Here is a 27062-nt window from a genome sequence, read left to right on the forward strand (position 1 = left end):
GGCTTAGTTGCTCCACAGCACGTGGGATCTTCCCGGACCAGGGCTTGAACCCGTGTCCCCTGCTTTGGCAGGCGGATTCTTAACCACTGCGCCACCAGGGAAGTCCCTAAAAGCACATTTTTAATTTCACAGAATCCAGACTGTTGGACTGGAAAGGATCTTAACCAGGATCACCTTCACCTTATATGGTTATGGAGGTTACGTACTGTTCAAGCCTAGGGCGCGCCATTCTCATGGGTCACAATGTGAGTGGCTCTCCAGGGTTGTAACATGCACAGCCTTACACAGTATCCCTGTTTATCTAATCCTCTTCATTTTCAGATAATGAAACTTAGGTCCTAAGAGCCGACAGGTTTGCTCAAGGTCATGCATATACTTCATAGTAGGGTACAGGCAATGGGCCCCTTTTCTGCCTTTCAGTCACTCTGACCCAGATTGCTTTAGGAGGCTATGAAACTAGAAAAGATAGTGTTTGCTATAGTTGTGTGGATAATGGTCTTTAGCTGAACATGAAACTTCAGTCATTTCGTTTAGCTCTGCATTATTTGTGCTAGCTTTCCACCTCCAGCTCTACTGGTCTGGTTGGCATGACTCGAACCTTCAGCATATTACACTACTGCCCACAGGGCTACCAAGACTCAGGTGCCTGTTTGTCCCACAAAGTTGCCAGGCTGTGCTGTCTACTGTCTCCTCTGCTGGCCTATTCCTCTGTGACCTACTGTTAGCTGCCATCTTCTTTTGGCTTCTCTTCTTGGCGTTTTGTGCTGCTTTGTCTTTATAGCCACATTGCTGACTAGTCAACGTGGTCCTTTCCTTCTGTTCTACAAATGATTCAATCAGAGCATGTTGGCTGTTGACCTTGGGTCTTTGGTTCTTTGCTGCCGTTCATAGCTGCTGGGGGTGCCTAGGCGATGCTGCTTCTTTGTCAAAACTTTTTGTTTCTTTTCTTTCTCCCCTATTCTAGATTTGCGCCTTTCTGAATGCTTAAAGATGCCAGAAGGATTGTCTCCACATAGTTGTGGCTCCATTCCTATAATTCCACCTATACTCTTGTTTAAAGTGAAAATATTGTTTGGGAGAAAATACTCTTGGTTAGAAAAGTTCATGTAAATCAGACACTCAATAGCTAATTGTCTCTATCAAGGACGATGCATTTAAAAAATTACTCCTTCCTCTGCCCCGTGCTCTGTGCTCATCCTCAGTGTCAAACTAAGGTAAATACTGAGGTGTTTCGGTAGGTTTGATTGAGCCTGAATAGCAAATTAGGCTTCTTGAGCCAAAGCCCTCCAGCGATAATGGACTGAATGCATTGTTTGCATCTTTGCTCTTGATCATTAAGGCTGGCAGATCTTTCTGAAACTAATGGCCTGCTTTTGTTCCACTTGATCAGTCCAGATATAGAATAGAATTAGATTAAGGAATTATTAACTTGTTAGAGGTTTGATACTTGCTATTTGGTGGTTGTTTGCACTTTATATATTGTTCATTGTATAATTGGGAATTTCTTTGTAAATGTTTGGTTTGCAGGCTGGTTGGAAGGAAAATCACGCAACATTCATGAGTGAACTAAAAAATCTTCAGGCTTCTGGACTGACTACTCTTGGTCAGGCTCTAAGATCCTCATTTGATTTGTTAAATCTCAATAGATTAATATCTGGAATAGACAACTATGGACAGGTAAAAAATAATTTGAGTGAGTACAGCTAATTTATTTTGGTGACTTGGGGTAAGAATTTAAAATTGGGCATGGCTACCAAGTTTTCTGCTCTTTTTTATAACGTCCAAAAGGAGGTCCATGTATCTTTTAAATACATACTTTAACAAAAATCGTTTTGGGGGAGTCTTTTATGTGGCTTGACCACAAAATATTTAAAATTGCCTACGCATCAGATCATCAGCTATCATGGGATGAATACATTGCTGAGAATATTGGAACAAGACAATTGAAGAGAAACTTTCAGAGCCCTTAAGTCCCTCGTCCCTCTCAATTCAACGAAAAAGCTCTAGTATAAGAGGAAGGCAGAATAGCATTTGCTGATGTTATCATTACACTTTCCCACTGTAAAAACTCTGCTCACAATAACCAGTCACTGGCCAGGTTGCAGAGCATAAGTCATTAATGTCCCCCTCACTGTGCCAGGATTCTGAATGATACCCGGGTATGGAGGATGCTGCCATTATAATCCCTTTAATATCTTTCTTTTATGATTACTTGGAAAGCAGAGGGAGAGGGGGATTTGGATGTTATAGTTTGGGGAGTTCGTGAATTATAAGAATTCCTCAGTTTATTCTGAATGTTACCTCTGCAGGGATTGTTATTTTGATTCCCACCCACTTCAGTCCCTAATCTTTTCCTTCTTATTTATCCAGGAAAATTTTATCACACACTTGAAAGATCACAGGCGAGGCAAATGTAAAAGTTGAAATACAATGCTATTACTTTACACAGCTCTAATACTTTTTAAATGTATTTTAGGGGAGAAATCCATTTTTTTTAGAACCATCTATTTTAATTACCATCACAGATGGAAACAAGTTAACAAGTACTGCTGGTGTTCAAGAAGAGGTGAGATTTCTTTTTTTCAAATTTCATTTAAATGGCAGAGAACATGCAGCTATTTCAGTTAAGAATAAGTTTGAGCAAACGTTCCATCTTGGTAATCCTTGAAAGATTGCCTCATTTTATTGAGGACATCAAAGGAAAGTGAACTCCATAACCCTTGAACTGATTCATTTTTGTGTGGCTTGTTATGATGAAACTTTTCCAATTTTGCCTTATCAGCTTCATCTGCCTTTGAATTCTCCTCTGCCTGGAAGTGAACTAACCAAAGAACCTTTTCGTTGGGATCAAAGGTTATTTGCCCTGGTGTTGCGTTTGCCTGGATTGGCTTCTACTGAACCAGAGCAGCTAGGGAGTGTACCAACTGATGAGTCTGCCATTACCCAGATGTGTGAAGTCACAGGAGGTATTGGCAATATTTACTATTTCTAAAGGACAAATTCAGGCCAGCAGAGTACCATTTTTCTTAAATGCCACATCCAGTCTTTACTTCTTTTCCTTCCGAATCTTTCAACGCTGCTGCTTAAGCTCATCATTGGTGTGATGTCTGCTGCCAGTGTACTTTTGATTATTTCAAGTTGTATTTTAGGATTTCAGATGCTTGTATTGTTAAGTAGTGTTTTATTTGATCAAACTTGTACTATTTGTTTTTCCTTCTGGTATAGGTCGCTCCTACTGTGTTAGAACACAGAGAATGTTGAATCAATGTTTAGAATCTTTAGTTCAAAAAGTTCAGAGTGGTGTAGTTATTAACTTTGAAAAAACGGGACCAGATCCACTTCCTATTGGAGAAGGTATGGTAGATAACCTTTTTTTTTTTTAACCTTAAAGTGTTATATAGGAGAGTGATCTGAAATTGAGAAAACATTGAACTAATCGCAGTAGACGCGGTCTTCACTAGCCACACACAATCAAGTGGTTACAAACATCCATCCAAACAACTACCATTCATTCATTGCCTGTGGATACATTTCAGGTAGCCAAATTCTAGCTTTAATTCAATGTCAAATATTCCTCAGAAAATTCTCCCTTTTCCCTACCCATTTCATATTCCAGGTCCCAGTCTTTGGATGACGCTGAATTTTTCACTTCTCTATTCATGAAATATCTGGAGATTGACTACAGAGTGCCATTTAACCAGCCATCTGCTTTTGGTCTTGTGAGCGCCAAACGTGCCAAGCTATCTTGATGAGATCTGTGAATGTTTAGCCAGGAACTGCTAATATCCTATAAGATCCTACACCAGTATTTTCCTGGCCACCTTTTAACTGCAGAACCTTTTCTCTTCAAATGAGATTTTATGGAAACTTCAACATCTCAAAATAGGAAAGCAGAGCTACTTTTGTATTGGGAAAGGGAATCATACCCCATTGCACGGCTTCCTCAGAGCTCTGTTCCAGGCCATCGCTTCTCCTCATTCCTGTTGGTTCACACACACACATACATACATATGTGTACCTAGACTCCATCATCACCACAGTGCTTGCCTGATCTGATCCATACATTTTAATCGCTGTGGCCACAATTAGTGGTAGCTGCCTGGAGAAGCAAAGGGAGTAAGTGCAAAGGGGCAGAAAGACCCACATTTCTTGCTGAAGCAGTGGATCCTGTGGTTCCTGACCTTTTTGCTATTTAGTCCCCAGAACCCTTTGAGAAGCTATTAGAAAAAATAGAGACCCCTCTCCCCAGGAAAATGGACATGGGCAACACATACACACATAATTTTGTGTTTCATTTCAGGGGTTCTTGGACTCCAATTTAAAAACACCTGCTGTAGGGACTTCCCTGGCAGTTCAGTGGTTAAGACCCCGGGCTTTCACTGCCAAGGGCTCAGGTTCTATCCCTGGTCAGGGAACTTAGATCCCACATGCCACGTGGCCAAATAAAAAAAAAAACACAAAAAAAACCAAAACCAAAAAAACAACAACAAAACACCTGCTGTAGAAGACTGAGGCTTCACAGCCCATTTTAAAGTAATTAAATTAGTTGTAAAGGAAGGACATGTTATATTGGTAACGATTGACCACTCAGGTCTATAATTTTGTGTTCATTACCTTCATGTGAACAGGGAACTTTCCTACTGAAAACCAATTAGATGGTGTCACGTAAATAGCTCAGACATTCTTTCTAGCTCCATTTCCCCTTTGTCCAGGGTTCTTAACCTTTGAGATTCTGATGAAAGCTAAGAACTTTCTCCTCAGAAAAATGCACATCCCCAGAATTGTGAGCTCAACTTTAGAGGGGGTGTCTTGGTCCCCTGAAGCACTACATGTATTCTCTAGAGCTCCATGGGCCGCAGTAAATCCCCTGCTCTAAAGTAATTACTTGTTTAAAGTAATGCTTAAGTAAATCAAATGATATTGAAGAAAAAAATGAGACTCAAATCACTAACACATATCTTTTACAAATATAATTTAGACTAATAAATCATCCCATTAAAGGTTATGTAGCTCTGTCTTGCCCCGTTTTCCAGGGGCAAATGAAATATGCCAGTTCAAATAATTAAAATGCATTCAGGATATATTATTCAGCATTATACGATGCCCAGTTTCCATGGGATTTTAATGATGGGATGGGCAAACTATAATGAATTAGTCCACATAAACGTGATGCATTTGCTTTGTGTTCCCTCCCCAACTATATACATAGATTGTGTTGTCAGCATTCCTTCTACCTTTTGGTGAATTTGCCTTTGTGGTCATTGGGTCTAACTGTTTAGTAAAGAATACTTTTTTTCATCTGTTGGAAATAGAAAATCTAAATAGAATTTATGACCTATTTTGTCAGATTCAAAAATGTAAAACTATACCAGGGAATGAAAAATTTCATTTGCCTAATTTGGAAAAATAACTGTTGTGGTTTAGTGTGTTTAATTTATGTGTCCAAATCTCAGAAAATTTAAAACTAACTTTGTAACAGTTTTCCGTATAACTACATATTTTGGTTGTAATTAAGGACTTGGGGGGGGCAGGATGTTGGATTAGAGGGGATGGATTAGATGATGAAAAGAGTTGCTAGAGAGAACATTCAGAAATCCTAGTAGAGTCACTTTTTACTTCCATCTTTCATGAATCACTGTTTTGGTTTTGTTTTGTACTTTGCTTTTAACTGAAAAATCTGTACAAGAAGATCAGAGGCTGTGAAAGGAAATTCATGCCTTAGTCTGTCTTTTGTTTAACTTTTAGATGGACTTATGGATTCATCCAGGCCAAGCAATTCATTTGCTGCTCAACCATGGCATAGCTGTCATAAGCTCATTTATGTGCGACCTAACTCTAAGACTGGTGTTCCTGTTGGACATTGGCCAATTCCAGAATCTTTTTGGCCAGATCAGAATTTACCTTCACTAGTAAGTGTCATAAAACAAAAAGGTAAACATCATTCTGGATTTTCAATTAGTGGATTGCAGAGAACCTTTTAAAATAGCTTGGAAGCTTTTAAGTTGTGCTTTCTATTTCTTACTGGAAAGTCTAGCTTGTACCTAAAAGCAAGAGAGGACCTCCTTTCTGTTCTGGCATTCTTTCTTTCAGTTGCCTTTGCCACTTGACCTGCCCTCTTCAGATGTTAAAATATTGTTATTTTTGATGCTATTGCAATCTGTGACTTGGTTTTTATTTCAGGGCCAGAGCCGCTGACTTGATTTACCTGGTAAACACAATCTCTAAAAAGGGCAGGCATTGGTTTTCATGTACATCCCCTGGAAATTAGAACTTAGTTTGCACCTTGTATAGGTTCTAGAAACATATTCAAAGCAGAGGTCATTCTACTTCCTCCGAGGGAGCCATTAGACATGTAGTGGGACTTTGTGGGCCTACTTCTCAGGTTTTTGTAATCAGTGGACTTGAGTTCCTTGGCAATGCACCTTTCAACAATGGGTAATTAAGCAATATTTTTTAAATGATCTCTAAGCAAGGGTTTATCTTTTTGTTTACTGTATTTGGTGGAAGAGGGTTTGATATTGTAGTGGCTCCTAGCACCACATGTATTGGCTTGGGAGGGGGAAAGGCGCGGCATCTAGTAATAAGGGAAACCATATGAAACCCACTCTCCCTTTCATCGTCCTCCCTCCCTGCAGCCAATATAAAAAGGCCAGAGTAATCCTTGAGGGACGGAGGGGGCACAAAAAGGTCACTGCTCTTCCAGCACCTTCTTGGTTCAGCTAATCTATAGTCTATCTAGGTTTTAGACATTTCTGACATGAACTGCAGTTTCTCCTGGATTGCTATTTTGAGGCTCCTGCATTTTTTTCAAAGGTGGCCACAAAAGGCCTGAATGTACTACTGAAGAGCCATCTTCAGCCCCTGCCGTGGGTGAGGCTCTGTCTCCTAATCCTGTCCCTTGGGGCACCAAGGTGGCATGCTTGTCAAACCTCAGGGCCCAGTTACTCTCAGCCCCTTCAAACCCCAGACTGAATGTTTTTGTTACAAATTTGCTTCATTATTGCTGGTGACAGGGTTTCACTCATGTCTTTTTTTTTATGAAGTTCTATTTTTTAAAATTAATTTATTTTATTTTTGGCTGCGTTGGGTCTTCGTTGCTGCGCGCGGGCTTTCTCTAGTTGCAGCGAGCGGGGGCTACTCTTCATTGTGGTGCGTGGCCTTCTCATTGCGGTGGCTTCTCTTGTTGCGGAGCACGGGCTCTAGGTGTGCAGGCTCAGTAGTTGTGGCACGTGGGCTCAGTAGTTGTGGCTCGTGGGCTCTAGAGTGCAGGCTCAGTAGTTGTGGTGCACGGACTTAGTTGCTCCGCAGCATGTGGGATCTTCCCGGACCGGGGCTCAAACCCATGTCGCCTGCACTGGCAGGCAGATTCTTAACGACTGTGCCACCAGGGAAGTCCCCACTCATGTTTTTTCATAGATTTAAATCTAATAAGCCAGATATATTTTGCAAGTTTGATTAAAATAAAAAACTTTTTAAAAACCAGAAAGAAGGAATTTTAGGAAACTCACACATAGCTCGTAGCTTCAGCTTTAAAAGCACATTGGAAGGCTATTTTTCTCAGCTTCCAAAACATCTTGTAGGTTTGTAAATCATAAAGCCAAATGAGCATGTTTTTCCCTTTTATGAAGGAAACAGGTGTTTTGTCGTATTCACATCAGCCTTACAGATCTCTCAGCAAGAGTAGGTAGAGCTACATCTCACTCTTGACCCTGGAACTTGTCCTAAATCTTTTTCTCTCCATTCGCCCTTGCTGCCACCATTTCTCTCTCTGGTGCTCTCCATCTCCACAAGCTAAAGTCATTAATAACATGGCTGCTCCATCAATCTGCTCTGGTACCCCAGGTACACGGGCCTTTCAGCCCAGCCAAAAGCATCCCCAGCTCTAGCTGTTCAAGGAAGTGTGTGGGTGTGAGAAATGTTATAAAAATTCAGCTGCAAAGAAAATTTCACCCAGGCTCTGGAGTTGTGACGGGCTCCTTTTCAGTCTCTATCTTGCCTTTTCCATGCCTTTACAGTTGTTCACCTTGCTGGTTAGTAGCTCCAGCTCTGTCATTACCGCATTAGAAAACTTCATGGATTTCTTCTTGCCTAGCGGTGTCTGGCCTGTCTGAAACCTCATGGTACAAAGGAGTGAAGGGCAGGTAGTCCTTGGAGGTTGCAAAAGTGGATCTGAATTTCAGAGTTCTTAATATTCAAAGCAGTTTTATTTTTTACTTCCCTGAAACCGTAGTTATGAGTGTTATAATTTACCTTTCTCAATTCATCTTTCTCAAAACAGTAGTCTGTATCTCAGCGATGGTTTAACAAAACATAAAAGGGTTGCAGAATTATCAGAAATGTAAACTCTCTTAATAACAGATTATATTTTCCCCTCTTGTTTTTTAGCCTCCACGAACATCTCATCCTGTTGTGAGGTTCTCCTGTGTAGATTGTGAGCCAATGGTAATAGACAAACTTCCCTTTGACAAATATGAACTTGAACCTTCACCCTTAACTCAGTACATCCTGGAACGAAAGTCTCCCCATACCTGCTGGCAGGTACTTATCCTTTGTTGTCAGCCAAATGTCTGGAACCACTCTGAGATCTTTGAATTGTTTTAAGAAGTTTCAAAGGTTAATCTGGGAATAGTCGAGCTGAGTCTGTTGATAATGTTTCTCACAAATGCTGTCAAATAAGCAACAAGGCCAAGCAAATAATTTCAGACTGATATGAATCACTAGCCTACCGTACACTGCCATTTAAGGAAGTATGATCTGATGAAACCTATGTATTTGAGGATTTGGAAGACTCCCCGAAAGCCTATCCAGGGACCCCAGGTTAAGAATCCCTTACCTAGGGATTTCCCTGGTGGTCCAGCGGTAAAGAATCTGCCTTCCAATGCAGGGGACGCGGGTTCAATCCCTGGTCGGGGAACTAAGATCCCACGTGCCGTGGGGCAGCTAAGCCCGTGAGCCACAACTACTGAGCTCGTGTGCCTCAATGAGAGAGCCCGCGTGCCGCAAACTACAGAACCCATGTGCCCTGGAGCCTGTATGCCACAACTAGAGAGAAGCCTGTGCACCGTAACAAAAAGATCCCGTGTGCCACAACTAAGACCCAACGCAGCCAAAAAACATAAGGAAAATAAATAAATTTTTAAAAAAGAATCCCTAACCTAAATGATGTAATTCTATTCAGCTATGGATTCTTCAGCTGAAGCAATGTTCTCAGTCTTCATTGTGAACTTGACAGATTGGAAGTACAAGATTTTTTTCTTAATTTAAAAAAATATTTAAAAATTTAATTTTTAAAATTGGGATGCAGAATCTTAGTTTCCTGACCAGGGATCGAACCCGTGCCCCCTGCAGTGGAAGTGCGGAGCCCTAGCCACTGGACCGCCAGGGAATTCCCAGTACAAGATATTTTTGACCAATAAATAAATAAATAAATAAGCCTGAAACGACTTTATGTATTTGTGTAATGTGATCAAACCCTTCTTCCTGTAGTACGAGCCACACTGGTGAGTGTAGTGTGGATTTTCCTTGGATGAAGCAAATGCACAGGCAAATGCACATACACTGGCTCTTCCAAGGGTTATACTTCAGCCAGAAGGGCTTGCTGATTTGTTAGTAGACTCACCTTTGGATTTTAATCTGTGAAAATCCGGGCGTGGCAGTCACAGCCTTTTTAGTTGAATATAATAAGGAAGCCCTACACTGTAAGGATATTTGTTCCGTTTCTAAACTACAGCACCGTATAGCAATCAGTAATTGTTAGGTTCTACTTACGCAAAAAACACTTTCAGACTGCCATCTGTTTCATCCTAAAATGCGAAATCATTGCTACTAGTTGCCTTTAAGCTACTTGAATTCTCCAAAGATGCTAAAACAGGGTAGAAAAAAAAGCAACAGGCATAAAGCAAGGATGGAAAAGTGCAAGAAACAGAATGATCTCATAAATATAATATTGAGCGAAAGAAGCCAGACATAAAAGATCGCATATCATATGATTCGACTTATATAGTTCAAAAAGAGGTAAGACTGCCTGACTCTGTTAAAAGTCGGGACAGTGATTTCTCTTGGGGGTACAGAGTAGTGACCAGAAAAAGACACGAGGGGGTTTCTGGTTAGGTTCTATTTCTTGATCTGGATGACACACGTGCATTCATTTTTGAACATTCATTGAACTGTATACTTATAATTCATGCACTTTTTTGAACGTATGTTTATATTTCAATAAAATACACCAAAAATGTGCTAGAAATGTAGAGATAGGGATGATAGGATGCTAAGTTAAAATCAAGACAGAGGCTTGAATTTATGAATTGAAAAACATTTTGGAATAAAAGCAAATAAAATTATAAATTATACTTCCTCCCTAAATGAAACCCTCTTTTCTATATGGCACCTTCCTTGTAAATCTCCAAAGGAACTTAAGAAATCCTTAAGATCCCTGCAACACCCCTCAAATATGCCATATGTCTTTCTCTTGCATCTTACGTTACTTTGGTTTAGAGTAGTTTAATGCGATGAATTAGTGGGAGTGAAAAAGAATAAGATGAACCAGGAGCTGGGAAATTTGGCAAAATCATAATGGAGACTGGATTCTAACCCTAGCTCTGCTACCAGCTATGCGGTCTGGGATCAGACACTTTTTCTCTAGACTAGATGGTCTCTAATGATCCCTTTGAACCCCCAAATTCCATGAATTTGCAGGTGATAAGAAATTTGGAAAAACTCAGGGGGCTTATGGGAAGGAAGGAAGGTATGAAGGTGGGAAGGGAGGGAGTAAAGACAGAAAGGGAGTGAGAAAGGAACAAAAAACAGTGCTTTGGGGCTTCCCTGGTGGTGCAGTGGTTGAGAATCCGCCTGCCGATGCAGGGGACACGGGTTCGTGCCCCGGTCCGGGAAGATCCCACGTGCCACTGAGCGACTGGGCCCGTGAGCCATGGCCGCTGAGCCTGCGTGTCCGGAGCCTGTGCTCCGCAACGGGAGAGGCCACAACGGTGAGAGGCCCGCGTACCGCAAAAAAAAACCAGTGCTTTTCCTTTCGGGGAAATTACAGGTCTGATCCTTGCTGGCCGTAACTTTTTTATCCTTTATGATGATTTTCCCCCTTTTCTATTATACACACTTAGGAAACTGGAGGAAATCCAACATGTTTTATTACAATTATCTGTTTCTATTAAGGTTCTGAATAAGACATGAAATCTAGTAGGTGAGTCATGTTTTAGCACACTCCATTTTTTTGTGGAGGCATCCATTGCATAGGAAGGGTTTATTCTTAGCTACAGCTAAGCATAGCAAGAATTTAGTGAACTGGTAGGTGATATGGCTGGTACCAAGAATTAGCAAAGTAAGTGGGTTCTGTTCACCATCAGGGTTTGACTTTTGTCTTAAATAATCCTGCTGAAGGGCTTTAGGAAAGGTAAAGGTCTAGGTCCCTAAAAGTACATACGGATGCCCTGATTTGGGCCAAAGAGTAAACATGGAGCACAAAGAAAACATGATAGCCAGAGGACTCCAGAAGAGCATCTCAGGTCTATGGAACCTGACAATACAATGCATATCAAATCAGGAATATCATTAAGGAATAAGATGTTAGTCATATGGAATAAAGATTAATGTTTTCATTTTTATTGAATGTTTGCTCCACCAGGATCATTTACAAGAGAAAGTGCTTTCCAGATTGAACCAAAGCATCTCCTTGCTCAATATAATTGCATCAAAATAATTATCACCAATGCCTGGCTTGAAACAGACTCCTCAATAAATATTTATTGGATGAAAAATGAATAAATGGGTAGGGGAATGGGGCATAAAAGGGAAGTAGAGCAAAACTTAATAGTAGTACACAGGAGTGTTAGCATAATCCTTTAAATGGGCTTTGTTTTTGTGATTGCATGCTTCAGGCATAGGGGCACGTTCCATTTTTCTAACAGTCTCCACTCTGGTCACCACTTGTTCTTTTGAGAAGTCAATTTGTTTTAATGGCTGGTATCACTTAGTGGTATTTCAGCCTTATTTTCCATCGTGCTAACCAAGTAAATATTTGGGTATTGTTGATGCAGCCTGTGGTCTCTGAATCGTTATTGCATAGTACAGTTTCATTTCTTAACGCAATTTGCAGAAGAATTGCAATCTGAACATTCTTCTTTAGTATGATATGTTTTGACATAAATACAGTGAGAGCACTATTCCCATTTTTAAATTACAATTAAATTGTGCCAGAGATGTCGGTGTGGAATGTTGCTGTGTTTAGTTTTACATAAAATCCTTATTGTCATAACTGTACATTACTTCACCGTCTTCTCAGGTATTTGTCACTAGCAGTGGAAAATACAATGAACCTGGATATCCATTTGGTTATTTAAAAGCCAGTACGACTTTAACTTGTGTAAACCTCTTTGTGATGCCGTACAACTACCCAGTTTTACTCCCTCTTTTAGGTAAGTCAAGTATGTGCCATTTAGTCATCTTTGAAATACAACAAAAAAGAAAAATCGACAATGAACTAAGCATTTTAAATGTAGTCAAAGAGTAATGGATATCAGGATATATAAAAGTCTAGAAACTGATCTGGAAGGATAGAATTTGCATCCTGTTTTCTGTTTTGTTCATTTTCCTTTCGTTGTTTTTACATCAAACAGAAGAGACTCTTCACCTCGGGGGGCGTGATTCTTATGCTGCTCTTTGGGTTGCAAGCTCCAATGCTGTCAGCCCTCTTCTCTCCAGTTTTAAGTGCACTTGGCTTTTGGTAAACTAGTTTGGACCCCCCAAAGTTGATTGGGGTTAACACTTCAAGAATCTGATGGTTTTCTTCAGAAAATAGGGCTTCTGTGGGGCTGTTGGCTTGCACTAAGTTCCTCCACAAAAGAATATTGAATGCTCTTGAGGTGTGTGTTTTAGGCAGAGTAGCAAGTTAAGGAAATAGATACAAGAGTGAATTCTGCAATAACTGCAGTTGTAGAAGCTGTGGTTTCCATGGCAAGATTCTAAAAGGAACAACTCCAGAAGCTGTTACTCAGACATCACTGAAAATGTGTGTGATTTTTTTTTCTCATTTAAAGAGCCACATCTGTTTAGAGTAATACAGTACCACACGGTATCTTTCTCTTTGTAAAGTTGTGAACATTTTTAGTTGCTGAGGTTTCTTAATTTTTGCAAAAAGGATCAAACCTTTACTAAGTTTTAATATAGTCATTGAAAGCATAGATTTTTATTGCTATCAATATTATATGTATTAAATGTCCTGAAAAAGCAATTCTTTTGAATGTTGCAAGTTAAGAAGGTTAAGAGTGGGTCATCATAAAAGATTGTTTTAGATAGCCTATCTACTTTATTTCTTAGTCATATCTAAAAATATCTTCTAACAGGTGATTTTCACTTATATAGAATATATGTTATGTCTTTGAGATTAATAAGACTGCCAATAAAAAAGTACCTGTATCTTGTGGATTTATTTACCCTGTTTTCTTAAATGTACCTTTATGATCTCAAGTTTTCACAACTAAAAAGTGAAGGATCAAACTAGCTAATCTTCACTTAGACTGTTAATAGTATTATTTTTCTATTTTTAAAGTACACTTTTTATTTTGAGATAATTGTAGATTCACATGCGGTTGTAAGAAATAAGAGAGAGATGATACCAAAATCGCAGACAACAGAGGCAAAAATAAACACATGGGACTACATCAAACTTAAAGATTTTTGTGCATCAAAGGATACAATAGAGAGAAAAGGCAACGTATGAAATGGGGAAAAGTTTGCAAATCTTATATCTGGTCATTTTGGCTAGGGGCTCTATCCACCCCTGCCTAGAGCATCATTATCCCTTTGCAAACATCCCAAACCAGAAACCCCAGAGGCATCTTTGATTCCTCCCCCTTCTCTGACCCCACACATCCACTTGAGGGCCACCCCATCCTTGACTCAGTTCCCATTCTTCCCTTTGGCTTCAAATATCCATTTCTAGGCTTCTCTATAACCTGTATCTTCCAAGGAGCATAGGGTTTTCACACCCTTTGAGGCTGAGGTTCTTGTGCCCCTGAATCCCAAACTTGGGTTTCATGTTGAGGTTCTGAAATAGCTTCCACCAATACTTCCACCATTACTTCAATTTCTGGATTGTGTAGCCTCCATGGTAATTAGCAGTCTGAACTGTAGGGCATAGCTGCCCTGATAATGAATCCTGGCTCTGCTGTTTGCTAGCTTTGTGACCCTGGATAAGATACTTAACCTCTCTGTGCCTCAGCTATTTCATCTGTAAAGTGGGAATAATAATAGTACTTACCTCAAAAGGATTTAGTTGGGATTAAATGAATTAATAGAATTAAATTGCATCAAACTCACCTGGCAAACAGTAAGTGCTATTGTCTGATTAATAATACTATTGTCATTATTAATATCTAGGTTACCTTAGTAGGTCTTGAAGGCACTGTTATTCCATACTAAGGATATAATATAAAGATATAGGACAGGGCTTCCCTGGTGGCGCAGTGGTTGGGAGTCCGCCTGCCGATGCAGGAGACACGGGTTCGTGCCCCGGTCCGGGAAGATTCCACATGCCGTGGAGCGGCTGGGCCCGTGAGCCATGGCCGCTGAGCCTGCGCGTCCGGAGCCTGTCCTCCACAACGGGAGAGGCCACAACAGTGAGAGGCCTGCGTACCGCAAAAAAAAAAAAAAAAGATATAGGACAGTTTTGCAGTTTTAGTAGGCAGGGCATTTAGTAAAAAGTCATGAAGTTAAGTCACACACACTGTATGATGTCTGAAACATCACTATAGTACTGCAGAGTACAATAACTGTCCATAAAAGTGACCCCTTTATTAATTCCTCTTTATTAATTCAAGATTTCCATGAAAAGTAGTCAAGAAAAGTTTATTTAAGCATTAAAATTTAGCTGGCATAGATAAGTGAGGCTTAATTGGATCAATGAGCTACCATAAGAATCATGTTAGTAGGGTGGTAGGTAACCAGATTATCACAGTTGGCAAGATTATCTCTCAATCAGGAAATTAGGAACATTTTTTTTCTATTGAGGATCAGTAACTACAGAAAGCAAGGTATTTGTAGCAACTTGTCTTTTTTTTTTCTTTTCTTAAGTATGCCACATTCAGTCACCTTTTTTTAAAAAAAAATTAAGAACTGGGGACTTGTGTAAAAAATATAGTTCATCTCCATATTAAGACCAGTTATTATCAGGAGGAGGAAAAGAGAATAACCGAAAGAGGATAATCTGATGTTTATTTATCATTATATATCCAGTGCTTCACAGTTTACGCTATTTATAAGGTTTTTGTTTTTTTGTTTGTTTTGTTTCGTTTTGTTTTTTTGCGGTACTCGGGCCTCTCACTGTTGTGGCCTCTCCCGCCGCGGAGCACAGGCTCCGGACACGCAGGCTCAGCGGCCATGGCTCACGGCCCCAGCCGCTCCGCGGCACATGGGATCTTCCCGGACCGGGGCACGAACCCGTTTCCCCCGCATCGGCAGGCGGACTCTCAACCAGTGCGCCACCAGGGAAGCCCTATAAATTTTATGTAGTGTTTTCACGTACATAACCTAGTTCCTCAGAACAGTCCTGTGGGAAAAGGCAGTTATTAAACTCATTTTATGGATGAAATGGAGGCACAAAAAGATGAAGTGATTTCTCAAAGCTCACTGAGCTAAGTACATAGTATGTGTCTGAGCTTGAACTCAAACCCCTGCCTTTTTGAAGCAGGAAGTGGGGAGAAAGGAACCGGAAGAGAAAATATCTGTAGTTTTTGAGGTGTTGGCAGTGTCATTTTACTCTCGTTCCACACTCTCATCTTTCAAATGTGGATGAGCTGATTGTTTATGATATTTTTACTGTACCATCCTAGAGACTGCATGTGAATGGAAATCTAATACCATGGAAATAATTTTCTGAGCTACAAAGATAGTGACTAAAGCCGTGTCACCCTAACTGCTCTCTACCCTTGATTAGTCTGTGGAAGATTTTCTTTTTTCCTCTTGCCCCCATTAAAAAATAAATCCGACAAGAAGTAATTAGACTAAATTGGCTCTTGGGTGGAATCATTGCAATTGGCATTGTTAGAAATATTGAGACTATTATTGACTCTGTCTAATCTATTTATATCTAAATGTCTCTTCAGTCTTGTGGTATTTACATTTGTCAGTTAGTTTCCAAGATCTGCCTAATTCCTTACAGACTTCACACAAAGACATGGTATGACAGGATATTTCTACAGTCTCTGTTCCTTTCTGTCAAGGTATGAATGGTCTTTAAAGGACCTGCATGTTACAATGAGCCAGAAATCTCTTCAGATCTTTTTTCCTTTGTTCTTTCTACCCTGTACCAAAAGAACAAAAGACCTACATTTTATGACTTTGTAAATTCATTTAAATTAGTTTCAGCAGGAGTGAATAATTTATTATAGTAGTAAAAGGAAGAAAATATGTAGTTGCTTTTCTTAACCAAATAAATTCAGAATTTCAAAGAATAACCCTATTTGTAGAGAAATTGTGCATATGGCATAGGGATGGTTTTGTTCCTGGAAGGAAAGCATTTGTTTTTTGGATAAAAGCCAGTAAAACATGAAGAAACAATATAGAGAGTGAATTTATAATACCTTTGATATTTATAGTAAGTGTGGCAGGTTCATGTTGGTTGATGTCGGGATATCAATTTTGAATTATTATATTAAAAAATTTCTTATCCTTGGAAGGAAATAATGAGATATTTTGGGAATTTTCCATGTAGTGTATACAATGCATTTGGATTATTTAAATAATTAAATTTGAGTGTAAAAATATAGGGGATATCTGCTTTTTTAAGGAAAATGTCTTTAGTTATATTAATAATACACCATATTCAAGAACCATACTTAGTTGTACAGAATTTTCAACTTCAACATACATCTCTACTTGCTTTTACTAGGGCCATCAGCCAATTGTTAACTAATGTTTGAGAGACCCAAAGTTTGGCTCAAAATGCCTGACCACAGAAATCAAGGAAATGAAGAGGGGGGAAATATGGATAAACAAAATATACACTGATTAAGGAGAATCCAAAACGTAATTTAGAGCGTGCCATCATTGCCCAGAAATTATTGAGGTATAATTGACATATTCTATTAGTCTCAGGTGTGCAACATAATGATTCGATATTTGTATGTATAGCAAAATGATCGCCACGATAAATCTAGTTAACATCCATCACCGCACATAGTTCCAGTTCTTTCCTTGTGATGAGAAATATTAAGATCTACTCTCTTCGCAGCTTTCAAATATGCCTACAGCGTAGTTAACTATAATCATCACGCTGTACATTACATCCCCATGACTTATTTATGTTATAACTGGAAGTCTGTACCATTTGACCCCCTTCACCCATTTCACCCACCCATTGTTCTTGTTGTTCTTGTTGTTTTAACATTCTCTATTTAAATGAAATATTCCATCCACCAGTGACCATGGATTCCTTCTCAGGTGAAAATTACTACACTAGAGTTACCAATATGTAAGATAATATTTCACATAGATCAGAGTCCGTGTTTTAATATTATATTTTATGTAGCTTCACAGATGGAAGATGAATATGTAACCTGAGAATTTATTTCATTTTCTAGAAAACTGCTATATATAATTTTGGTACATAGTACCAAAAAAAGATAATCAAATAAACTCCAATGAAATGTTCATCTAATGTAATTGAAACTGGAAATTTCTAGGAAATTATATAATAGATGTGGGTTGCTTGATTTAGATCTTGGAATTTAGGACTGGAATAGTATAATATTTTCTTGGATTTTCTCTTGCAGATGACTTGTTTAAAGTTCACAAGCTTAAGCCAAATGTGAAGTGGCGACAGGCTTTTGACAGCTACTTAAAAACTCTGCCTCCATACTACTTATTAGTATGTATTAACTCTATCCAATCAATCAAAAACTTCACCCCTGAAATAAGATAGTTTTATTTTTAATGTGTAAATTTGGGTCGCCCTTGTCTTCTCAAATTATGTGTAAGAGCTTGGAGATATCATGGCGGCACAAAAGAGGTCTGCTTATTTTATTTCCTTTAACTGCCATGGTTATTGTTATAAAACACATCTATGTTTCTCTTATAAAAACTAACCTTGTGAAATTATAATTTTGGAATTTAAGAAAAATAGGACTGGATTTATGTATTATATCAACTTCCCTTTTTAACTCTAGAAATTCGCACTATTGGGTTTTCCTCTGAAAAAAAACCAAACAACCTCAAGACATTATATTTACTTATGGCTTGTTAAATGTGTCCTAGACACAGCATGAAGTAGGGGCACTGGTTAGAGGGAATCCAAAAAGAGTAAAAAATCACTTGGTGTCATTTGGATCTTTACAATTTGAGAAAAATATTCATAATTATTTTGAACGAGTCATATAATCTAAATCAAGATTATCAAAATCATTTCAGAGGTAGACGTGGTAAACTTTAAGCCAAGTTTCTAGAGGTGAAAAGGCAGAACCTTAAGTGGTGCCACTGGTGTCACTGGGAGGAGAAATTGGGGTGTGTTAGTATTTACCATGGCAGGAATGGGGTACACAATAAAATGCAATGTGAAATGATTTTATGACTTGGGAATTAAGACTGAAAGCAATTTACCTGTTTGAATTTGCTGTTACTTGCTCTTCTTATCCCACTCTCTTCTGATTTTTTTACTTTCTGCTCTTTACTTTTCTGCTATTTTCATTGCCACTTTTTAATGTTCCATGTTTGGTTTTATGTGCAGCACCTTGACTTCTAAGAAATGAATCATGTCCCTTTGCCCCTTATAACTGAAGTTTGAGTATTTTAAGATTTATTCTATTCTTACTGTTGTGTATTTTGTTTCCTTATAGCCATTAAAGAAAGCACTAAGGATGATGGGAGCTCCAAATCTGATATCAGATAATTTAGATTGTGGACTTAGTTACAGTGTTATCTCTTACCTTAAAAAACTCAGCCAACAGGTAGTATTGGTAAAAACAAACAAACAAAAATCCTTTGCCCTCAGAAGTGCATTTCCTTATTCTTTAGTATAACTGTAATTTTCAAATTAAATGTGTATATATTTCTACACTTTATGGATTAGTAATAATGTGATTCTCTATGGCTTCTAGCTTCACCATTAAACTGCAGTTAAGGGTCTGTCAGTATCATTTGATGCTGTGCCATTTCTCCTTTCGCTTGCCAGTTTGTTCTACCCACAAGCTGGTTGATATTTTGTGGCCTAGGAGGGGCAGAGGCTTAATAGAATTATCCATGGGTCACATTTTGTCTATCCTCAACCTAGTTTCTCCTCAAATCACGTTGGGCTAGAGCATCCCCCTTTTTAGGTCAGCACACTGAGGCATGGTGTGATTAATGACTTGCCTGAAATGCGTTTTTAGGCAATAAATATCAGTATGCTTTTTCTTGGAGAGGGGGAGATGAGACCAGTGTTCCTCGCACTGGAGGGTGACAGGCCCTCCATCTGTTCCCCCACCTCATTTGCATTATTCACCTTGTCCCTTGCCTGCCCCTCTCTATTAGTACCTCATCCTCCACTCACCCCTACTTATCGTACTTCTCACCTCTACCTAGCCCATTCTTGCAGGGTGGAAATGTTTGAGAACTACTGAGTTAGAGCTTTACTGCCATACAAATGTGTTATGTTACATGACAAATTAATGCAGCAGCTTTACTTTCTTCTTGTGCACGAATGTATTCCCAGGTAGGGGATAGTAGTAGCACTTGCAGTGACAATAATGCTTCAAGTTGGATATGTCTCAAAGTTGGGCCTTTAGAAAACAGAGCAAATAAGTGTCAGAGCAAATAACTGTCAGATTTCTGGCACCAAAGAACCAAAATGACTCCACAATTTGGGATGCTGACACACCTTGCTAGGAACTGGCAAAAACTTAAGTATAGTCTGGAGTTTACCAGCTCCTACCAGACCACTGTGCTCATAAATGCAAAAGAAAGTAAAGGCAAACCCAGATTTCTGATCTATCAAGTGTCCCCTTAACCCCTTTCCCTCTCTGCTAATAGATTTTTGTTGTTGTTGTTAAATGTTTTGTTTTGGTTATTTATTTATTTATTGATCTATTGATTTATATTTTTTTATTTGATGTTTACCTTAGGCCTTTAAGGCTGTGTCAGCAGGGTATGGCCAGAAGGAAGAATAGTGAACAGAGTTGAAACTCATGCAAGTTCTGGGGCTTTCTGGGACACGTTGCTTGTACAGTTTTATCAATGACCTTTCAGGACCAGTTTGTGGAAACAGACCCTTCATTTGCTCTTATCCCTTATTTCATGACTAAGTTTTTAAAAAGATAATAAACATACTTAATTCCAATAATTAGGGAAAACTTATGAGTATCTCTGACCAAACCACAAGAAATTCAAAATTAATTTGGGCTTACTGGACATTGGTGGAATTCCACCTTTTAGAGAAAAAGAAAAGATCGTTACTAATTTATACTAGCTCTAATTACTAATTTAATTACTAATTTAATAACTCTATGTCACCAGTGTTCTTTGAACCATCTCAGATGTATGTAAATCACAAAATATGCCCAAATATATTGCTACAATACATTCTCGAGCAATATTTATCAATATGGTATAATAGTGTCTATTAAGAGGATTTTTTTTCTTGTGAGTTAGTAAGAAACTTACTGAGTACATATTACAAATTATTTACTTGGTAATATTTGTTAAGTATTACTTTTGGGGGGGGTGGTCTGATATTAGAACTAAACACTATAAGTTTTTTTCAGATATAATGCAATCTATGTAATCTGAATTTTAGTACTAGTGTACTTTTATAAATACAGAGTTTTACCCTTTATGTCTGGGTCCGAAATGAATATGTTCACTTAGACTAGATTTTACAGTAGCAAAATGTGATTTTACGTGTAATTCTTACCCATGGTTTTCATTCTCTCCATGATTCGATCATAATTTTGACACTAGACAAGAGAAAAAAAAATGTATTATTTGTCTTTCTAGCCCCCTCTCTCTGTTTGCTGTGGTAGTACAGAGAAGCACAGGAAAATGTTTAATTATCCGTTTTTCTGTGATTTGCGATTGAAATTTGTTCAATGGGGTTCTTAAAGTATTATCTTTCTTAAGTAGTAAAAACAATAGTGATAATATGGATCTTTTCATAACGTACTATGTACTTTCATTTTAGACCAAACTAGAGTCAGAACGAATACTAGCATCAGTGGGGAAGAAACCTCCCCAGGAAATTGGAATCAAAGTGAAAAATCATTCTGGAGGTGGTGTGTCCTTGACTCACAATAAAAATTTTAGAAAACTATTGAAAGAAATCATAGGAGAAACAGCACCGAGACTGGCAGAATTGAATACCAAAGAATTTGCCGGCTTCCAAGTAGGGCTCTTAAACAAGGTAAACTGTGACATAAATAGATTGTTTGGGGTGGGGGGGGGGTGGTAAGGTCTGTGAAAGATAAAGGGGAGAAGGAACACGAGTAAGCAGAGAGAGCTTTCAGATCCCTTGCAGAACATTTGGTCCTAAACAAAATGTCCATAAGACATTTGGTCCACACCAAAAGGTTCTTGAAATCTGGTTCGATCCAAAACATATCCATGAGCATATTTGGTTCATGCCAAATGGTTTTGGACAGAACCAAATATCAAGGACCCTTTGGTGTGGACCACATGTCTCCATGGACATTTTGGACAGGACCAAGTGTGACCAATTATCAAGGACCTCTGGCGTGGACCAAATGTTGTACAGACATTTTGGACAGGACCAAATGTCTGCTAACCGTCAGATTACGCTGCTGAACTAACACTTGTGAGAGGGTGGGGGAAGGAAGGAGGAATGGGTATGAAGAGCCTCAGACATCAGTATAGCTTGTAGAAAATCTTAACCAGCCCAGAAGGGAAGCCGGGCACCACGATCTCCCATAGAGTAGGTCCACATTGGGCAGAACTGGCCAGGCCCTAACATCCCCCATCATCCTCCATCACTGGCTGGGGGCAGCCTGGGGAAGAGCACAGCCTGGGCTCCAGTGCTGCCCCAGATCCCAAAGGTACACTGGGGCTGGAGGTGGTCAGATCACTGCAGCCCTTGTAGGATCAGCCACTGCTTCCCGGATGGACATCCCAGCAGCTCACCCCCGTGGCTGCAGGCGGGCTACATCTAGATTACAAACAGTGGGCCTGCAAGGCTTCCCCCGGCACAAATCTCAGGATTTGATGTTTTAAATGACATACTGAAAAAGGATATTCCCAGTGGCTTTAATGCTCTGTGGGTGTATTAGGATTCAGAACACAGCCAGCGAAGGCAAATTTTCCACTGGCAAAATTCTACTGTAGTTAGTTGTAATGAATATCCCTCTCTTCGCTAAGATTTTAAGAGGATTAGGAATTATATTTCTATATTAAAAGCCTCAGGAGTAACTGAAATTGTTTCATTTCGAATAGGATTTGAAACCTCAGACGTATAGAAATGCTTATGATATTCCACGTAGAGGTCTTTTAGACCAGTTAACCAGAATGCGATCCAATCTGCTGAAAACACACAAGTTTATTGTTGGACAAGATGAAGGTAAGTGAACAAAGAAGCACTTTTTGTTGATTAGGCAAATGTCAAGTCTGACTCTCACGAAGATGTTTATTGCATAACGAGTAAGTTATTTTGTAATACTTTAATATTTATAATGCCTCTTTTCCGGAATCCCTTCAGCTACCCAGGAACAAGTTTATTGTTCTCGGGTTTAAGGGGAAGTGTGCATTAATCGGTGCATATATTACACTACACGTTTTAGCTCTTGTAAGTCTCAAAGCAACCCCATGAGATAGATGCTGTGTTTATGCCCATTTTTATGGACATTGGAACTGAGAGTGAGCATTTTAGTAGTTTACCCAGGTTTAGTGAGTTGGAAAGTGGCAGAACCTAGGTCTATCAGATTCCGGAAATTGCATGCCCCGAAGCTATACCGCCCAGCCTACTGTGATGAATTCAATCCAAATTCCTTATTTACAGGAAAAGAATGAACCTAATATTGTCTAGGATAATTGGTGATGGTGTGTAATTTCCCTTTACTCCATTTTGCTCGTTTTAAGCAGGGTCATTTGTCCATTAAAATGTGCAAATCTTAGCCTGGCCAACCTCCTGAAATTATACGCCATTTTGTTTTTGTTTTTGTTTTTTTTTGGCAGGGGAGACTTTTCTAGGAAGAGAGCCTGTAGATCTAATCAAATTTTCCAAGAGGGTGAGGCCCGCTAACCAAGATTCTCTGGATGATAAGAGAAAACCATGGAGCCTAGGCTCCTTTTTTTAAAAATAAATTTATTTTTAAATTTTATTTTATTTTTGGCTGCGTTGGGTCTTCGTTGCTGTGTGCGGGCTTTCTCTAGTTGCGGCGAGCAGGGGCTACTCTTCGTTGTGGTGCGCGGGCTTCTCATTGTGGTGGCTTCTCTTGTTGCGGAGCACGGGCTCTAGAGTGCAGGCTTCAGTAGTTGTGGTGCACGGGCTTAGCTGCTCCGCGGCATGTGGGATCTTCCCGGGCCAGGGCTAGAACCCATGTCCCCCGCGTTGGCAGGTGGATTCTTAACCACTGCGCCACCAGGGAAGCCCTGAGCCTAGGCTCTTGAAAACACAAAATATGGGGTTTTGAGTTGGGATGGTGGTATAGGGAATGTCAGCCCCTTCTCGAACCTGGTATGAAGAGTGAGGGAGGGAGTTGTTCTTGTCCTAGGGATTTGAGCTTGTAGGCCGAAGTGATGGTAGACTGAGTGATGAGTGGGATGAAGAGAGATGATTTTAGATCCAGGCTGCTAGATTCGAGATTTTAGACTGTCGGTTGCCAAGATACACAATGCTAAATCAGACTATGATCATGTCCTCTCAAAAGGACCACACACTTCTGCCGTATAGTATCTGTTGCTTTTCCGGTGATTTTGCAGATTCCCTTCATAGTGTTCCAGTCGCACAAATGGGTAACTATCAAGAATATCTAAAGACACTGGCTTCTCCACTTCGAGAGATTGATCCAGATCAACCAAAAAGACTACATACTTTTGGCAATCCATTTAAGCAAGATAAGAAGGTGGGATACCTATTTCTATGTCTGCCTAGATCGTGATATTCTTGCAATAATTCCTTTCTTCTTGGCAACGTGTAGGTAACTCAGAGGTTCTCCTTCTGTTTGTTTAAGAGATAAAATATGCCTCCAGGGCTCTTTGTGAATGGAAAGTGGGAGCCTCCTTATGCAAGAGTGTGTTGGTTGAACAAAGTGATAGCTGCCATTTACTGCGTACGTAGTAGGTGCTATTTTAAATGATAACATTGAATGCTCACAGCTGCAGATGAGTGCTACTCTCCGCCCTATAATATGAAATCACAGCTCATAGTGGCCAAGTGGTTCACCCCGAGTGACACGACTGCTAAGAGCCAGGATTTGAACCCCCGTCTTTCCAGCTCCAGAGTCTGTATTTGTTCCCACCTCCACACACTAATTCCTTTAATATTGAGATCACTGTTTATTTCCTCTGTTTACATTATTCAGCTCTCTAGTGCTGTATCTAGACAGTTATAAAGTATTCCTCTTGAAATATGAAGTACTAAGTGGTGTTGCCTTATTGGCTTGTTCTACATGTGAGATGTGTGCGTGAGATATACATGTGAGATGCGTGTGTGTGCATGCGTGTGTGTGTGTGTGTGTATCTCTGTGTGTATAAGTGAGAGATATACTGACTTGACCATATAAGCATGAAGACAAATGGAGATTATATCTGCATTCATAGAGGAGACCATTGTTATAAACGTGCAGACCGTGAAATAATGTCTTCTGTAGCAAAAGTAGACTGAAAGGTATTCTGCTTCACCTGAATCTTCAATTAACTGGAGTTTTTCTTAATCTTTCTGTGTCTTGGTTTCCTCATTTGTGGCACTGGAGATAACTATGACACCTAACTAATAGAGCTCTGTGGAGTATTGACTTAGTACCTGTACACCATTTAGAACATTACCTGACACGTGGTACATGCTCAGTGACTATGTTTTCCCCTTTATGTACTGTTTTGCTTTGGGAAATGCTTTGGAAAAGTCATTTATTATGATTTTATTCAAATAATGGGAGTGCGCATTCTTGGATTATCCTTGGATGAGAACAGCTTTTAGTTAACCTTCTATACTGCTGGCTCTCATCTTTTATCTAGTCCCAAGGGTGAAAAGCCCCCTCCCTCATTTCTGTCCAGCACCAAGGTGGACATATTTGAATCTCTGTGAGATTGCTGTTGGGGGAATGACATTTTCCATCTACCTGCCCATCACCGTTTTCATGCAGCATTCTATACAGTGACTATCAATATTTCTTAAGGATGGGTTTAAAGCACACAAAAGGGAATGAATTGCCTTACCAAGGGTTGATGCAAAATGGTTTGTATCTTCTTCAGAAAGGTCACTGTGGGTTTATTCCCACTTTGGAGCTCTCATCGCGTTTCTCATTCCCCAAGCTTTCTGGTTAATCGTGATTGTGTTATGTTTGACCTTACAACAAGTTTCCTCCTCGTTCCACTTAGACTGGGTTGAAATTGAATAGCGTTTCCTGAGAACAGCCTCTGTGGGGTATGGCAAATCTTTGGCCGATGATTAAGATCTATATTGGTGATGTAGCGTATGATTGTATATGCATGTGAAGAGTTCGTGCAGTGCTGTCTTTAATGGAATATGTTCATTGATGTTTTCTAGGGAATGATGATTGATGAAGCAGATGAGTTTGTAACAGGGCCACAAAACAAAGTGAAACGTCCTGGAGAACCCAGCAGTCCTCTGTCATCTAAGAGAAGGCGGAGTATGTCCCTGCTGTTGAGGAAACCACAAACACCACCTACTGTAACTAACCACGTGGGCGGAAAGGGACCACCCTCAGCCTCGTGGTTCCCATCTTATCCAAACCTCATAAAACCCACCCTTGTACATACAGGTATAGAGTAGTGGTTGTGATTTCCTTATGGCCCCTAGAGGACTAAGACACTAAACAATTTTCTTTTCCTTTGTATTCATTTCTTTTGTATTCAGTTTTTGTTCGTTAAGTAAACCGTTATTAAACCATCTATGTGGTAGGTACCAAGGGCCCCGTGGGGAGTGGAGACTGTGTTTCAAGGATCTCAATATGTATGAGGGGAAGAAGATCCTTACTTTCATAGTAATTAACACAAGTTGGAGAAATGGCAAGAGATATGCCTGTTTGCTTTGCCAGGGCAAGGCGGAAGGATGTGCAGCCATTTGGAGTTGCTGAGTCAGTAGGAGCAAATGGGCTCAACAAGGGATGGGTCTGCATGTGTGTTCTGTGTCCCCAATTCCTCTCTATGCTCCAACCCAGTGCAGTCTGAACCGGCCTCCTCCATTCCACTGGATGATGCCCAATATAAATCCCGCATCCCACCATTTCTCTCCATTCTTCTGATCTGGGCTGCCCTCATGTCACCAAGCTACTCCAATAGCTTCTTATCTGATTTCCCTACTTCCCATCTTCTGCACATCTAAGTCACTTCCTGCCCTGCAGACAAAGTGATCACGCCAACACAGAAATGAGATCACGCCACATCCATGCTGAAGACCCATCATCACCTTTCCTAGGCACTCAGAACACAATCTGAGCTCCCGACCCTGGTCTCCCAGCTGTGCACGACCTGGGCCCGCCATCCTCTCCTAACACGTGGCCTGTCATCTCCTCCTTGCTCTCTCTGCCTCTGTCCTTTGCTCTGTGCTCCCTGGCCAGTCCCCTCCCCGGGGCTCTGCACGTGCCCTTGCCGCAGCCTGGAGCTCTTCCTCTGCATGTGCACAGGCCGGCTCTCTCTCCTCCTCCAGGCTCTGCCCAAAGGACACCTCCTCAGGAGGGTCTTCCCGACCACGTGGTCCGCTGGGGCTCCCCCTCCTGCTCTCTGTCCCATCCCTGCTTGCTTCTTCCCTAACACGAATTCCAACTGTAATAATTTTGTTGGATCATTGCGCACCTACTGCCTGGCCTCCCCATGAGCATGGAAGCTCCATAAGGGCGGGGACTGTTGGCGTCTGTCCTGTTGGCTGCCGCTCCCCGGCTCCTGGCACGGCGTCC

General features: G+C 40.1%; 1 protein-coding gene across 3 annotated transcripts; it reads left to right on the forward strand.

Moving 5' to 3' along the window:
• The first annotated feature begins 281 nt into the window (after positions 1 to 281).
• On the forward strand, positions 282 to 27046 carry INTS6L (integrator complex subunit 6 like). 3 transcript variants are annotated; one of them, XM_024751197.1, is made up of 13 exons: positions 286 to 1677; positions 2477 to 2566; positions 2783 to 2966; positions 3226 to 3354; positions 5746 to 5909; positions 8386 to 8538; positions 12296 to 12428; positions 17784 to 17878; positions 18843 to 18953; positions 21161 to 21379; positions 22423 to 22546; positions 23908 to 24050; positions 25694 to 27046. In XM_024751197.1, the coding sequence occupies exons 1-13, from the start codon at positions 1513 to 1515 to the stop codon at positions 25937 to 25939; spliced, it is 1956 nt and encodes a 651-aa protein (XP_024606965.1). In that variant the 5' UTR covers positions 286 to 1512; the 3' UTR covers positions 25940 to 27046. The 3 variants fall into 3 exon arrangements, with proteins under 3 accessions (XP_024606972.1, XP_024606965.1, XP_024606968.1); XM_024751204.1 differs by lacking the exons at positions 23908 to 24050; positions 25694 to 27046 and adding an exon at positions 23161 to 23315 and having other exon boundaries at positions 282 to 1677; XM_024751200.1 differs by lacking the exon at positions 18843 to 18953 and having other exon boundaries at positions 287 to 1677.
• The last annotated feature ends 16 nt before the right edge of the window (positions 27047 to 27062 follow it).

Source organism: Neophocaena asiaeorientalis, unplaced genomic scaffold (assembly GCF_003031525.2).
Source record: "Neophocaena asiaeorientalis asiaeorientalis breed wild unplaced genomic scaffold, Neophocaena_asiaeorientalis_V1.1 scaffold1100, whole genome shotgun sequence".
NCBI lineage: Eukaryota > Metazoa > Chordata > Mammalia > Artiodactyla > Phocoenidae > Neophocaena > Neophocaena asiaeorientalis.